Here is a 16,445-nt window from a genome sequence, read left to right on the forward strand (position 1 = left end):
CACCACTAATTTGCTTAATAACTTTCTTATTGTTTCATTATTTTTCCATTTTCTATTTCTTTTTTCCTTATATAATCCCTAAGTTCATGGAGTTAATCTTTAGTACTCCTATGACTTCTAGGGAAATGATGACCATGCACACTACTATCATCAAAATGATCACTCATGTTTGTGGGAAAAATTTTCACAAGTTTTCAAATGAATTGCAAAATAGAGTGATAAAGATTTTCACAAAAGATTTTCTTTTCGATCCAAGACTAAGTACTTGGAGGTTTAAGTATACAAGTTGTACTATCAAGGGAGGTGAGCTACAAGAGGCCACTTAATAACCAAGCTTTTTCAAGTATAAATTACTAAACTCCCTTATACTTGTCTCACAAAATAATTTTGCACACAAGTCAAATAAATGTGCGTGTATGCACAAAACCCCCAATAGGCAAAGAAGCCTTCTAAACGAACTTGGAATGTTCCTACTTGCAATTAGAAAGTAAACTAATGAAGAAAGAAAGTAAAACATATACTAGTCGAATGCCCTAGGGTGGAAGTCTAAGTGACACTTAGAGCCCCTTAGAACATTTTCACAAGTACTAAACATTTTATGAAAGCAATTAAACTAGACAAATCTCTAGTGGAAGCCTAAGTGACAGTTAGAGCCCCTTAGGACACTTCCACAAGTACTAACGGATACTAGGTTTCAATTAGAAAACTTAGGAGTGGTGGAAGAACACCAATTAGGTTTCCCAAGTCACCCCTAATAAGTCAATACAAGTTTAAAGCAAGGAATATGAAAGGTCTAACCACCAAATGAGTTTCAAATGAAACACAAATGAAATACAAGTAAAATTAAATGAAATCATGTATAAACAAAATTTGTGAGAGCTTTAGAGATGGATTTAGTGACGGATCCGATTTGTGATGGAAAAATCCATCTCTAACTTTGGTCTCTAATCCGCTTTTGATTTTCTTTGTGATTTTTGGATCTGCAAAAAGACAAACAAATTAGCCTCTCCAATGTGTTTCTCTAAAGATTTATCGTACCTCAATCTCCCTCAAGTTGCAGCCCCTTTGAGGTGGATCCAATATGTCTCAATTATCCAATCCTTTCGAAGTGTAATGGCTTGAAAATGGAACTATCTCCACCAAGAATTAACAACCACAAGAGAATTTAGAGGCTAATAAAATCAAAGCTAAAAATCAAAATTAGAATAGGCTAAACTCAAATATAAAATGATGTGACAAACTCAAAGAATGCCAAAAAGACATAAAGCAACAAGTAAGGGACAATTTCAACACTAGCTCTCAAAGGAATAGTCCTAGGAATGACACTAGAGTTGATTACAAAAATGAAACAAAATTTGTGCTATTATTTTGAGTAATCTAAAGGTTATTCTAGCCATTGGACAAAGAGCAAATCACAAGAAAATTTTCACAAAAATTCAAGGCCAAGTGCTCCTAATATTTCTTTGTTTATCACTTTTTTTTTTCTAGCTTTTTGCTTTTATTTACTTTTATCTTTTGTTGCCTTCTTGGCTCTTTTTTTTTATACAGAGTATGAACACTTAAAATAGAGTCCAAACAATGATAAAATGATTTCCAAGTGGTGGAGAAAAAGAATAAGAAGTGAAAGTGTACAAGATAAGTTTCAATACTACTAGTTACTAGTTTTGCTACTAGTTTGTTCTCTTTTTTGTACACTTATTGATTTTTGTTTTTAACACTTCTCACTCTATTTTTATTTCTCAAAATAATCACACAAGACACAAGGAATTGCTGGCCTTAAGTTGCTAAGAAAAAATTAGCAATTGAAGTTCACAAAAATTGACACTAGATATTCCTTTCATTCTTCCTTTATGTTGTTTACGAAATCTGGTTCTTTGGGGGTTATAATTGATGGTTGTTTCTCAATTCCTTCTCTATTACAAAATCGTACATGATATTTTCACCTCATACGGCTCCTCGCGGATAAAGCAATTCAATATATATATATATATCAATTAAATCGAGAAAACATGTTAGGTCTAGTAACATGCATAGAATCATTCAATGAGCACTTATAAGATTAATACATGTTCAACCAATAATATTACCATAACAAAATAGAGACAAATGTATTTAGATTCAAAAAGAAAAAAAAGCACACAAGAGATGTTATGACAAGTAAAGCAACTACACAAAACTCTAAGACAAAACTAGGAGATTAAGAAATGAAAAATGCTTTCTGTTCTAGTTTCTTTTTTAGGATTTTCTTTGACCGAATTGTTTAGGAGTCCAAACAAGATTAAAACAAACTTAAACCATTAAAAACACATATAGAGAATTCCTAAAGACACATAAAGAGATTGATTCACAAAGATTGATGTATAAATCAAAACAAGCAAGAGAAAGTGAATTGTTCTATAGATTTATAGTTGTGACACAAGAACAATTCTAAGGCATACAAAACACAAGACAATCAAGGAGCAAACATTTATAACGAAATTAGACACAATATAAGATGTTATGACTGAACAAAAACAACAAGGAAGCTTAACAAAGTGTTTACCAAGAAGACCTAACTCTTGATACCAAATGATGGAAACCTTCTAGAAAATTCGGATTGATGTTGGCTTCTCCTTCAAGTTTCTCTCTAAACCTTTGGCTTCTTAACACTTTTCAAACTTCACCAAAGCCTCCAATGGTAGTAGAAGCTTTGGATTTCACCTTAGGAGGTGAAGAACACTCTTCAAGTGATGTCACTTCTTGGAGGAAGATGAATCATTTCAATTCTCACCACACTCTTTATGAAGAGGATAAGAGAATTGTAACTATATTAAAGAGGTTTAAGACTTTTAGGGAGAGAGAGAATGCAAAGGAATATCTCGGCCAAATTCTCATATAACATCCAAAAGTGTCAACAAAGTAAAGGAAAAATCTTATATAGAGAATAGGTAGCTTATGGTATAAACTAGTCTAACCGTAGTTCAAATAGAATCATAGTTAACCTTCTTATACTTAAGCTTACTATCCCTAGTTACCTTCCTAAAAGCTTTTGGAGTAAGCCAAACTAATCTTAGTTTAAAAATGACTTAGGTTAGCTTAACTTAACTCCAATTAGCTAACCTAATGATTACTTCTAGTAGTTAATTGAGATGTCACTTTCAAGACCATGTGAAAGTTTCTCCTATAAGCTTTGGACGTTGGATGGCTTCCTCACCAAGCTTGGATGTCCACACTACTTGCCTACGCAAGTGAACATCCAATCTTGGTGTATTTTAGAAATCCATTTGGGTCATCCAAACCCAAACAATCCCATGGTCTTTCTAGTTACATCTTTCCTAAACTACTAATTATACCAAAATACAAGGAACAAAAATTCTACACTACTTGACCCAAAATACAAGGTCAAATGAAGTAAAAGATTCCAAACAATATACTCTAAAATCCTAAGGGTATGACCTATAAAGAAAAATAAAGATGCCTTACAAATACAAAGACAAAAATAAGTCTATACAAGTATCTACTATATATAAGGTACAAGAACTCAAATTATACAAGGTATGTATAATAGAGACTATGAGACTAAAAAGAAGAATTATATTCAATACTCATATAGAGTATAGGTCTAAGAAGCACATTCTCTATAAAAGTCTCCTCTAGTCTCATAATCATGAACTTAGTTAAAAGTTCAATGGCCTTCAAGTGTGAGCTTCCTATCCATTAAGCTTCACCTTTCTTGGTCTTATCTTTTCTAAAGAGATCCTCGGGGAGTAAGTTTTCATCACTAAATATCATTAAACATTGATAATTATGTCATTTTTACTTAATATCGGGTCATAACTAATGTTATAATTTTAACGATTATAATAAACTTTTAATGATAACAATTTTTTTTTTAATTTTATATAGTTGATAGATTAAAATTGCAAAATTAAAAATAATGAGATCAAAATTATAAATTTGATATTACAAGAGATAAAAATATAATTTTTCTTAAAATTAATTATACACTTTTTTTTTAATTATTATTAAAATAACAACTTGGCTATACAGTGGAGTTTATCATTTTACTTACTAGTGACTCGTAACGAGTCTCTGACTAGACCTAATTTGTCACATAAGGCGGGAAATTTTTTTTTTGAGCGGAGAAGAAGTTGTTGCAGAGAGAAAGGCTTTGTGAGTGTGATGGAGAGGATACACGTCAGCGTCCGTGCAAGGCCTCTCTCCCCAGATGACGCAAAAACCAGCCTCTGGAGGATCTCCGGAAACTCCATTTCCATTCCCAACCACTCCAAATTCGAATTCGGTACTCTTCTCTCACCCACTCTTTCTTCATTTCCTTTCTCTTCCTAATCTCATTCTCCACTAAAATTACGTTTCGCAGATCAAATTTTCAGCGATAATTGCGACACCGCGCGGGTGTACCAAGCTCGCACCAAAGATATTGTGGAGGCTGCAGTTCGCGGATTCAACGGTTTGCATGCGTAGCAATTTGCTTTGTTGTTGTTGTTGTTGTTGAATTTGTTGACTTAGGGTTTGTGATGTTAACTGAAGGGACTGTTTTTGCATACGGCCAAACTAATAGTGGCAAGACTTACACTATGCGAGGCTCGAAAGCGGAGCCTGGAGTTATTCCTCTCGCGGTCCACGATTTGTTTCGGATTATTCAACAAGTAACCTCTTCCTCCTTTCATTTTGTATTTTGTGACGAAACGAAGCCGATGCACAAGATTTGAAACAAGCATCACTGAACTGAACCGTTGGAATTTAACTATTTTTTGTTGATGAAAGTCCTCTTTGAATGACTTCTCTAAACGTGTTTATAGGAGAGGAAAATAAGAAAGTAAAATGAATTATGTTTATCTTGTAAGTAAGCTAGAATCAACTTATGCACTTTAACTTTTAGAAAAGTTAAATGAGAGGTTGCTTTTAGTAATTTAGTTTTGACTTAAATATGTTTTTAGTCTCTCTGATGTAAATTTGTTTTTAGTCTCTTAAATTTAAAATTAGTTTTTTTATCCCTGTAATTTTAAAAAATCTTGTTTTAATCTTTATATTCAAATTTTGTTAAGGAATTTATTAAAATCTATCTATTAGTGTTCTTGGTAGTAGAAACATTATATTAAATTCAGTTGATACGGTATAATTGTTTCAATTTGTCAGTTTCAAATATGTTATTGATGACCTGAGAGACTAAAATAAGATATTTGAAAATTATAGGATTAAAAACAATAGTTATAAATTTGAGGGACCAAAAATAAATTTATTATAAATTTAAAGAACTAAAAACATATTTAAACCTTTAGTTTACGAGAAAAGTTCAATTTTTTTACTTTCTCATTTATTTTTGAAAAAAATTATCCAAACTAGTTAAAAAAGAATTAAATGATTGAACTCTAGACCTCAGAGACTCTGGGTTATGTTATATAATGAATAAATTATTTAAAAGTTAAGCTGTTGGGTGGAAGGCATGAATAGTTTTATATATGATGCTTTTATATCGCTTCTTCTAGTGTTGTGTGTTGCCGAATTTGTCGTACAAATATGCAAAACAGTTGTTAGGTTCACCCTTTTGTGGCTCCTCTTTAGTTGTTCACAGGGACAGACAAACATGACATTTTAAAATTAGAACTTTGAAGAACTAAATTCTTTGAAGGATTAATGTGGGATACTGTAATATTGGATTGAGAGGCTGATACGTGAAGTGTTCATCCTTGCTCAAAAGTTGGATATTGTCATTTGAGTTATATTTTATGGGGTTATTAATAATTAAACTGTCTTAGTTCTTGTGGGAGCCTCCTTGCAATTAAAGCAACTAGAGTTGTGGGGAGTGCATCTGTACTTGCAACTACTAGTTGTGATTATTGTGTTCTTAATGAGGCTTCTTCCTTTGGGAATTTAGAGATGATCCTGAAGTTTTTCCTTCTAAACTGTTATATTATGATAATATTGTTAAATTTAATTGGTTTTGCATTATCTCCTATTGATATTGATTATCATAATATGTTAAATACTTTTTTTTTTATATTTATTTTAGGATGTGGATCGAGAGTTTCTTCTTAGAATGTCATACATGGAGATTTATAATGAAGAAATAAATGATTTGTTGGCTCCTGAACATCGTAAACTGCAGATTCATGAAAATCTGGAGGTTGTTATATATATATATATTTATATATTTTGCAAGTTTGTTCATATCTAGCGACTTTTGTTATATTTGTATTCCTCAATACTTTATATAATTTTTCTTTGAAATCACAGCGGGGGATATATGTTGCGGGGTTGCGAGAAGAAATTGTTGCCTCCCCTGAGCAAGTCCTTGATCTCATGGAGTATGGAGAATGTAATTTTTCTGTAGCATTTTTTTTTTTTTTTACATTTGGACTCCCTTGTCATTCTGCATGGGTTAAATTTTCATTCATGTATATTTGAACTGTATATTGAGATTGAAATAAAAAAGAATCTCTGTTTCAATTTGATTTTTGTGGTTCCTTCGTTCACTAGCTTTTCTGTGTAATTCTGTTTACTTTTGGTTAACTATGTAAAATATTTATATTTATATTCATATTCATGGTCACTTTATCTCTCTCCCAAATACCTGTTTATTTTATATCAAATGTACTGTTTGGCATATCTTATGCTACTGCTATCAGCTAACTAATTTTTTTCCTTATGGTCGTTGCATTTGTATCAGCTCATAGACATATTGGAGAGACAAATATGAACTTATACAGTAGCAGGTCCCATACTATTTTCCGCATGGTAACAAGTGTTCTTTCGTTTTTTTTTCTTTTATTTTTTGATGCTTATGCTTGCCCCTCCTCCCAATTAATAACTTCTGTTTGATAGATAATTGAGAGTAGGGATAGAAGTGAAGATGAAGAAAGTGGAAGCTCTTGTGATGCTGTCCGTGTATCAGTGTTGGTATGTTAATGTTACTTTTTCAACTTACAAGTAATCTCTATTTTGGGAAAAGTTTTTCCTTCTTGCTTGTGGGCATTAACACATGTATCTTCTCTCCTTTTATTTAAATGACTATTCTTGTGTAATTTTTCATATTGGTAATCATTAGCTTCTTATTTCTAGAATTTAGTGGATCTTGCTGGTTCAGAGCGTGCTGCAAAAACTGGAGCCGAAGGTGTCCGACTCAAAGAAGGTTCTCACATAAACAAAAGCTTAATGACTTTAGGAACTGTGATTAAAAAATTGAGTGAAGGTGCTGAGAGTCAAGGGTAAGTTTAAATGATTATATATAACTTTTGTTTCTGTTTTCATTTTTGAATGAGCAAAAAGGAAAATATAATATTTTATGCAGGGGTCATGTTCCATATCGAGATAGCAAGCTGACTCGAATTTTGCAACCTTCTCTAGGAGGAAATGCTAAAACGGCTATAATATGTAATATCACTCTTGCTCAGGTAAGGTATCCCTGCATTATTTTCTATGTTTCACACTGTTATGTCAAATATCCGTGAATTTAACACTGTCAATCTAAACTATTTTATTTTTTTATATTGTTTTTTCTCTACTATGCTTTATATCATTGCAATAATTAACAAATGAAATATGTATGTCCTCTGCAAGTGACTTGGGTTTTACATAATCCTCAAATTCCTAGAATTGAAAATATAGCCAATTCCAAATATTTTTCCGTGTGAAGTTATCCTTATTCTGCACATTTTAGTTGAAAAGGTAAGTGGCTTCATTGGCTCGGAGATACAACTTGGTGAGATGTTTTGCATATCATTTGATTAATAATAATATCCATCTAATATAACAGTTAAGTTTCCTAGCTATCATTGGTCAGACAAGATCAATATCCTGTTATTCTTGTCTATGAACAGCCTACTATTACTTTTGATATTTTATGGAAAGTATCAAAATGTTCCTTCAATATTATTTTCATCTGGTTATTTCAGCACATTTGTTATATGACAGATACATACAGATGAAACTAAAAGCAGCCTTCAATTTGCAAGTAGAGCATTGCGTGTCACAAATTGTGCTCAAGTGAACGAGGTTTCTTCTAATCCATTTCTCATGTTTGGAGAGCTATTTTATTTTTATTTTATTATTTATTTTTGTACTGCTTGGCATTTCAATGTAGTTTTCTCTTTTTTACTTTCTCTTCTTTCTGATTGACTTATTCTACAATATTTTCATTGCATCATCTCTTTCAGGCAGGTTCAATTATTCATACATAGATATTCTTACTATTTATTTTTATAGTCCACTTCTGCATTTTGTCTTGGTGTTGTATGATTTGGGTTTGTTTTGCATTGATGTTTATCTTTTGGTGTAATTTTTCCACTTTGTTTTTGCTCAGATTTTGACAGATGCTGCTTTATTAAAGCGCCAAAAGAAAGAGATTGAAGATCTTCGTGCCAAATTGATGGTTGACCTAGTTTTCAGTTGCTATTTTTTTTATATTTGTTGAACATAAATTATATTGTTTGATAGAAAATAAACCAAAAAATTAGTAACTTCAAGTGTTGCCATAATTATATTTTGCTCTTTTCTTTAGGGTTCTCATTCAGAGCATTTGGAAGAGGAGATTCTGAACCTTCGAAATACATTATTACAGGTGTATGAATTTTCCTTTGGGATTAATTTTAAGATGGTTTTTGCGTATTCTGTATTTTACATTGTTTATCTTTTCAGACTGAATTGGAAAGGGAACGCATAGCTTTGGAATTAAAGGAGGAAAAGAAAGCTCAAGCTGAATGGGAAAAAAGGGTAAAAGAACAGGCCAAGAAAATCGAAAATTTGAGTTCAATGGTTTTGTTTTCAAATAGGGATGAAAGTCGTGAGCATATTAAAAAGGTATTATTAACACATGCACATATAGCCATCAAGTATAATATGAGTAGCATTTTTTCTACTTTAATTTTCTTTCCAGGTCATTAAAGCTAATTTTACTGTTTTGGATACATCAGACAAATAAAACATTAAATGCAATATTATTGAGCACAAGGAGCAGATTTTGTTGTCCACTCTGATAGTTAAGTTATATGCTTAAGGAATAAGCTTTTTCTTTCAATGGAAATGAATATCTATTTTTTCCTATAATTGATTGCTTGTGATCAACATCCTGTGAATCACTTATCAGAAGCTTTTAGAGCTGCACACATTCATATAGGCATTATTTACAGCTGTCTGTTGTGATAGAGCACTGGAGATTAATTGATGAAGTGTATTACTGAACACAATTGTCACACAAAATAGCAATTTGGTTGCTGTCCAAGAGGCAGAAGTCTCCTAATGGTAGTAATCACTGTCCAGAAACTGCATAAAATAATAATTACACCTAGTACACCCTACTATCAGATATGTTTATGATACATAACTGCATTTAGTTATTTTATACAAATAACTGCTGCTAGGGAATTTCCTACCGACACAAACTCCTAATACATAACTATTACTAACTATTTTCTGTTAATAAATGCAGTGACTGAAACATTTTCTCCTTCTCCCACCCCTTATTGAATATAGAAAAAAGAGAGAGAATTGAATAAAGGTTTCTGTTATTGAATCTGTGAATTTTACAATAGCTGATGAGCTTCTGCATAGAAGAGCTGTTTATAGAGCAGAAGCTACATCTAAATCTCGTGCCAGCTCTGACAATGACAGTTATAAATGTCTTACAACAAGTAATACACAACAGATAAAAGCTGACAGTAAACCAAAAACCACAAGGATTAAAGAGAAATGATATTCTCTTACAATCCCATGAGCTTGATGTGGATGAGAAGAAAATTGATGCTCAGAAACATTGACCTTAGTCTAAAACAGAATAAATCGAGCAGATGGCAGGGTTTGGTCAGATGCCCAGTTAGCATCATAAAAGGTGTACAGAGCTGGAGGCTGGGTAGTAGGGGCAGGGTGAAATGTGAGAGCATAATGGATGGTGCCCTTTAAGCATCAGATAATTTTTTTGACAACAACCTGTTGACTGTCCAGAGGTGATGACATGAACTGGCAAACTTTATTGACTGCAAAATTAAGTTTGGGCCTTGTAAAAGTAACCTATTGAAGTGCTCCAATAATAGAATGGTTGAAAGTAGTATGTTGCACAAATTCAGACCCCTATTTTGAAAGTTCACTGCTGCTGCCCATAGTTGTAGAAATAGGTTTGCAGTCATAGTATAGTCTTGGCCAGTTAATCTAGAATATATTTGCTTTGAGTCAACAAAATAGAACCATTGGGCTGTCTTCTGACTTCAATGCCCGAAAATAGTCTAGCTGACTGGAGATTAATTGATGAAATATATTACTGAACAGTGAACACAAATGACAAACAATTCAGAAGTTCACTTGCTGTCCAAGAGACAGTAGTCTTTTACAGAGGTAATCTCTGTCCACAAACTTCAATTGCTGTTATTCCCAGTTCTCTATGTGCAATTGTTGCCCAGAAAAGATTTACTTTTTCTTATGATCAACATGTGCAACTATTATGCTTTTTGCCTGATCTTTTTGTCTCTATTGCATCCTCCTCAGCTTTCACTTCCATTGAGTGATTAAGTTTTCATGCATGCACTGCAGGACAAGAGGCGGGATACATGGTGTCTAGGAAATCTTTCTAAGGAGCATCAAAGAAATGTAACATTTCACATTCTTTCTGTTAGTTCATTATTAGTTCTGATCGGTCTTATTTTTAATGAATTATTAATTGGTATCTGTGCTGCAGATTAAATTAATTGTATTGTTCCTACTTGTTTTCACATTATTGATCCTTTATGGAGGCAAAATGCAGTAACTTTTATGCTACAGTCTTATGCTGTAGCAAGAGATACAATTTTAGAACTACTAAGAAGCATTCCCTTGTTCATAAAAAAATCTCATTGCCAGGTGGTTTACTAATGGTTTGACCAAGTTAGACAATAACAGGATCGTCATACCATTGAGGAATAATGAGGGTCATCAAGTCATTTCAACCTCCATATAGGCATTAGGTGTCATTAGTATAAAGAGCACTTGCTACTTCCCAAACTGGTTCCCAGGTGATATGTGGCTGAAAAATCGGTTTGATGGAGGGGTGGAGAGTGGAATTGAAAACACTACAAATTTGGGCATAAATTTTCAACCAAAGTGCTCGATTAGTAGTAACAACTTTAGTTGTACTTGTGAGGTGATCTCGGTACCCTAACCCACTAAGCCATGGGAGGATGTCAGAAGCTCATGTGGAATAACTAGAGCCATCCAATTTCTCAGCACATAGCAGAAAGTGATAGAAGATTGGAGTGTCAAGCTTAGGAGAATTTGAAAAGCCAATGACAACCATGGTTAATTTAAAAAAAGGAAGACAGATGCATTGGGAAACAATACCTAAAGCACAGTGTACAAGAGGTTTTGCAAACAAAAGTCGTTAGATCAAGGCGAGGGTGGTTAGGTGGTAGATCTGAGGTTGTAGGAGAAGGGCAAGTTAGGTGTTGCAATGACCACTATGAATAATGGCCAGATGCGCTAGGAACTACTACTTATAGGGATGTTTGTCCTATTTGAAAAAGACGTGCATGAGAACACGTGAGATCCTCTGATCTCTTTGTTTGCATGATGGTTGCCTCAAGTCATGTTCGATGGTGGTGTTGGTTGTCAGAGATGTGATAGCGTTGGTGATCGCTAGAAAAGTCGGAAGAAAAATTTGCTAGTACAAGGGAAAATGGCAAAGAAAAGAGAAAGGCAAACCAAAAATAAACACAGTTTGTCGGAGATGAACATGATTCGCCAAATAATGTGGTCACCAAAGATAATGGGTCCATCAAGTAGATATGACTAAAAAAAATTACCTTTGTTATTATGAGCCTAACTCAGCCTTATAAAACTAGCTTGTATGGTGAAGATTACATCTCATATATATACACCATATAGTCATTTCACTAGACTATGCGGGATTTTCGAAAGAGTCATGATTTGTTGTCCTAGAGTCACTAATCAATAATCCAAATACCGTAAGAAATAGAATCAGAGGCAAAGATGTTGAAAGGATTCTTAACTTCATGGTCAAGGCACATGAGCCAGAGGGCTTACTCATGGAATCATTAAGAGTTTGTAGACGATCAAGCTATTCCATATTGAAGGCTCAAATATCCTATTCAAGTTCGGAAGTTGGTGGATTTATTGCCACATTTTGATTAGAAGTCATTTGATTTACCTGCTTTATGTAGAATTGTTGTTTCCATCCATGTGTTCAAACACTTTCTCCTTTTCATGAAGCTTGTAGCAAGTATCCTTGCTATGACCTGGTTGTTTATAGTAAGTGTAGTACTTCCCACGACTACTCTTTGTGGGGGTTTCCAATTGGAGGTTGATTCTTTGTACCCCTTTTCTTGTTGCCATTGTAGATCTTGAGTTGAAATTCCCTCTAGCAAGTGTGATTGATCGTTGAGTTTCTTTATCTCACACGATATAGAATACTTAAAATAGTAAGGGAAGTTTTTCTGCCTAGTATTCGTAAATGAATGGGATTGTATTCAAAATGCAAGCCATGGAAAGGCTTAAAAGAAATTCCCCTGCTCAATGACCTCAACTTGTGCAATAGAATCAACTTTGCACATCTTCAAATTCTGGTATTGGTCCAAATGGATCCATAACTTGTTCAATGTTCCGTAGTAGTTCATCACTAGGAGGGTTCCTTGCTTAGTATTGAAGATCCCGTTCTCAATATCATTGTAGGCTACAAAGTCCTTCTTCATGCATTGAGTCTAACTAAGATTCTCCCACATCTCATGTACAAGAGGTGTAGAACATATATTTTGTCTTGTTTCTTGGGTCATAGTGTTTCACAACCAAGTCATGATAAGAGAATCCTTGTTACCCCGAGCTTCAAACCTTGGGCAATCTTAAAGTGGATCATACCCTTCAATATGGCTAAGCTTCTCATATGCCTTTTAAGGGTATGAACATATTGTGCCCATTGTAGATAGTTGTGACCATCAATAGGAACCTACCAAATTTGGAAGGTCAGGAAGGCCCAAAATGATGATTTTATCCTTTGCCATAATCACACAACAATTTTTCACAGAAAAAGTAACAGGATAAAATAGGAAAAAAAGAGTCGATGTATATGTGGAGTACATAACAAGAAAATTGGTGAAATCGATCTCTAGAATGGATAAAGAGATTGCAGCAAGCCTATTTGGGCCAATGCCAATGGCTTTGAAACTCCTAGGTTTGGCTAGAAGAGGAAAGGTGTTCTCATGAGTTGACCATTGGTCTCGAAGGTGGTAGCACTTGGGGGTAAGTAGGAAGTGCTAGTTGATATGGAGCAGTAGAAATAGAGCTCTCAAGACTGGGAACTTTGATAACATGTTGAAAGAGAAAAATTTGTGTATTAGTCGTGTGTATGATACATTCTCTATTTTCCCTTTTATAGGGTAAACAACGATGTCTCAAAAAGGAAATAATTATGAACATACGAGATATTTTTGGACCCTCTAAAATATTGCAACATATTATTTATTTGATCATAATATATTAGAGTTTAAAGGTGTTAGAGTAGAAAGGAAGAAAGAATTGCAAACAGATTTGAGAAAATGATACTTTGTTATTACTACCATATTTCTGTTACACCCTATGTATATATAGGGATGTTATTACAACAACAAATTAACCTAGCTGAATGTTAACTCAACTGATTGCAAAATAACAAAAATCTAACCCACCTGATTAAGAAACAGAAAACTAACTCAAGAGATATGTTATTTTAACTGATCTCAATACAATATTCACACAAAGGGTCATGCATTGTCAACATAAAAACTATTACCCTGTTAATCATTAAAAAGTCATTGTATGACTTTGAAGATGATGATCGTAAAAGTCAATAAACCCACAATACATAGTGATTTGCAATTAAATGGCTGTGTAAAACTGCTTTACACTATTGGTGTCTAGCCTTTTATCTCAATATATTATGGTGTTTATTTTAGACTATGATGGTTATCCTTTTGGTTGTATGTTATATTTGCAATGCTAATTCATTTATTTTATGCTCTAAGGAATACTGTAACATCCAGCCTAGTGCTTCTTCTACTGTAAAGCCAATAAGACCTAAACGAGAGATGGGACCACTTCTTCCTTTTGATGAACTTGTAAATGAAGATGTTTATGTGGATGAGCCCTTTAAGCAAGAAGACAATAATAAGGATGATGCTAACAAGGATTGTAATCTACCAAACCCTTGTACTTTATTGCATGTAACAAACAGGAAAAAGGCACCATCGCAGAAGAAAAGCTTGTCCATGGTTTGTGATATCAGATGTCTCAATAATATTTTCATTTTTTCAATTTTTAGAAGTTTTTATTCTAATATCTTGCAAATATAGCAGGAGGACGACAAATTTGTAGAATTGCAGGAAGAATATGAGAGTTTGTTTCTAAAATTTGAAACTCAGGTTTTTTCCCTTTATTCTTGATGCACTTCCAGCACCAGAAACTTCTAGACTCAATACATGCCCATGTTTTTCTTGTTGCAGAGAACTGTAAGTGAGATACAGATTGAGTCATTGAGAAAAGAGCTTATTGAGGCAACTTCTCTTCATTTTAAGGAATCTGTTGACTCTTTAAATTATGCCCACAGTGGTGGATTGAATGTTGAGAAAAATGCGAATTTTAGAGAGTCAGATGCTATTCTTGTTATCAAGAGACTTCAAGAGCAGGTTTTGTTTTCCTTTCCTTTTTCACATTTATTTTTAACAGTATATGTTTCACTTCCAATACTTTTTTAATAAAATATTTTTATAATCATTTCCTACTTTATGCTGCATTAAAATGTATTTATATTTGTTTTGTGATTTCTAGCTGTGTCTTGCTTATGTGTTTTCCTTGCATTTTAAAGATTAAGGTTTTGGAAATGGAAAAGTTATCAAGCCATCAAAGCTTGGATAATGTTGTTGATCTGGCAACAGAGCAGAACATATGTGCTAGGGAGAAATACAAAGAGGTAATCATCAATAATGCTTTGTTTTCTATGCCTTCTAATCTGATTAAAAGAATGCTGACTACTAGATTTGATAGAACATTGGGAACTAGTTGAAATATTTATTGAATAGAAAATAGATGAATTACAAATTATAGCAATGATATTGCTGTCCCAAAGACTCTCGTCACCTACAGAGAATATTCTCTGTTCTGAAACTAACAAATACAATAATGTAAATGTCCACTTACTAATCCTAAATTTAACTCTACGAAGCATAACTATCATATGCAGTAACTGCCACTCATACAAAGTATAACTGCTTACTCACACTGATCCTAAAGTAATACGACAAAAGCATAACTGCCATTCATTACACCCTTCTGTAATAAACATTCCAAATATGAGGTCTTGGAGCTTTGTTTCCAACAAGATTATTTGATTACTCATCAGTTATCATTATTCTTGCTCTGGTTGAATGTTTAGCGAGGAAGGTATATTTTATATCAATTTTTAATTGCAATCGACCTAATATGAGCAAGAGATTCAATGAGGTCATCTGGAATTCCAGATTCACAAGTTGTCTGATCTACCCTCTGAACTCCAGTCAAGTTGGTCTACCCCTGAACTTCAGTCAAGCCCAGAGAAAAGCTTTCTTCTGTTATTTTTTGTTTTTGTCTTTGATATGAACCCCGTAGGATCAAAATTCCAACATCCCAAATCATGAATTTCTTAGGACAATTTATAAGAAAATAAAGAAATTAAAAAGGAAAAATATGGATTGAAGTAAGAAATGGAAGAACAACGCCACAATCCTTGAAGATTGATAAGTTGAGAAAGATTCACCACCTTGAATTAGAAAATTCAGGGATAAGAATCAAAAGTAGCTCCTAAGAATCTAGAGAGAAAATCCTCTGAATTGGAAAAATATTCAAATTCTGAATAATTCATTTTCTATCCAACATCTTTACAAAAGTTTCCTATTTGTAAGCTTAGATGGGCAAGCAGACATAAATTCCCATTAATTTCCCACTAACACTTAATTTCCAATAGAATTGACTCTCCACCATCCCACTAACTATCGTTATGATATTGGAAGCCCAAAAGCATTAAAAATTGACCTAAATAATATAAAAAGACATCTGAATTATTTGAATAAAAAGAAATACGAAAATTACATTAATAATTAACAAAATGAGCTTAAGCAACTGTTTAGCCCCAAAACTAATTAAATTGAAGCCCATCGATGCTTCTTTTGGATCATGTGCATTTGGACTTGTCATGTTATGTTCAAATTGGATTCAAGTCTTCATCAAGATGTAGAAAATAACACTAGGTGATATATCTCCATGGGCCTTGTCAAGCAAATTAGTTCATCTCCTTTATTCCTTAAATTCTTCCAAGTGTAGCCTTTGGTAGATTCCATTATTTTGTCATGTTATCTTCAAATTGGGCTCAAGTCTTCATTAAGATGTAGAAAATAACACTAGGTGATATATTTCCATGGGCCTTGTCAAGCAAATCAGTTCATCTCCTTTATTCCTTAAAT

At 33.3% G+C, this 16,445-nt stretch overlaps 1 protein-coding gene across 7 annotated transcripts in view; it reads left to right on the forward strand.

The window, feature by feature from the left end:
- Positions 1-4,072: 4,072 nt before the first annotated feature.
- LOC109811063 (P-loop containing nucleoside triphosphate hydrolases superfamily protein) overlaps positions 4,073-16,445 on the forward strand; it is a 32,667-nt gene continuing 20,294 nt past the window's right edge. For 6 of the 7 annotated variants that reach the window (XM_083063774.1, XM_083063776.1, XM_083063779.1 and 3 more), the window contains exons 1-18: positions 4,073-4,282; positions 4,361-4,450; positions 4,531-4,649; positions 6,014-6,127; positions 6,238-6,319; positions 6,671-6,738; positions 6,826-6,900; positions 7,063-7,208; positions 7,292-7,394; positions 7,915-7,995; positions 8,303-8,371; positions 8,501-8,560; positions 8,638-8,799; positions 10,522-10,578; positions 13,977-14,222; positions 14,304-14,372; positions 14,454-14,636; positions 14,816-14,920. In XM_083063774.1, the coding sequence (XP_082919900.1) occupies positions 4,162-4,282; positions 4,361-4,450; positions 4,531-4,649; positions 6,014-6,127; positions 6,238-6,319; positions 6,671-6,738; positions 6,826-6,900; positions 7,063-7,208; positions 7,292-7,394; positions 7,915-7,995; positions 8,303-8,371; positions 8,501-8,560; positions 8,638-8,799; positions 10,522-10,578; positions 13,977-14,222; positions 14,304-14,372; positions 14,454-14,636; positions 14,816-14,920 (1,950 nt within the window). In that variant the 5' untranslated portion in view covers positions 4,073-4,161. The remainder of the gene's footprint in view (positions 4,283-4,360; positions 4,451-4,530; positions 4,650-6,013; positions 6,128-6,237; positions 6,320-6,670; positions 6,739-6,825; positions 6,901-7,062; positions 7,209-7,291; positions 7,395-7,914; positions 7,996-8,302; positions 8,372-8,500; positions 8,561-8,637; positions 8,800-10,521; positions 10,579-13,976; positions 14,223-14,303; positions 14,373-14,453; positions 14,637-14,815; positions 14,921-16,445) is intronic. The other variant, XM_083063775.1, reaches the window with a different exon arrangement.

This window comes from Cajanus cajan, chromosome 9, assembly GCF_000230855.2.
Source record: "Cajanus cajan strain Asha chromosome 9, NIPB_CcT2T_4, whole genome shotgun sequence".
In the NCBI taxonomy this organism is placed as follows: domain Eukaryota; kingdom Viridiplantae; phylum Streptophyta; class Magnoliopsida; order Fabales; family Fabaceae; genus Cajanus; species Cajanus cajan.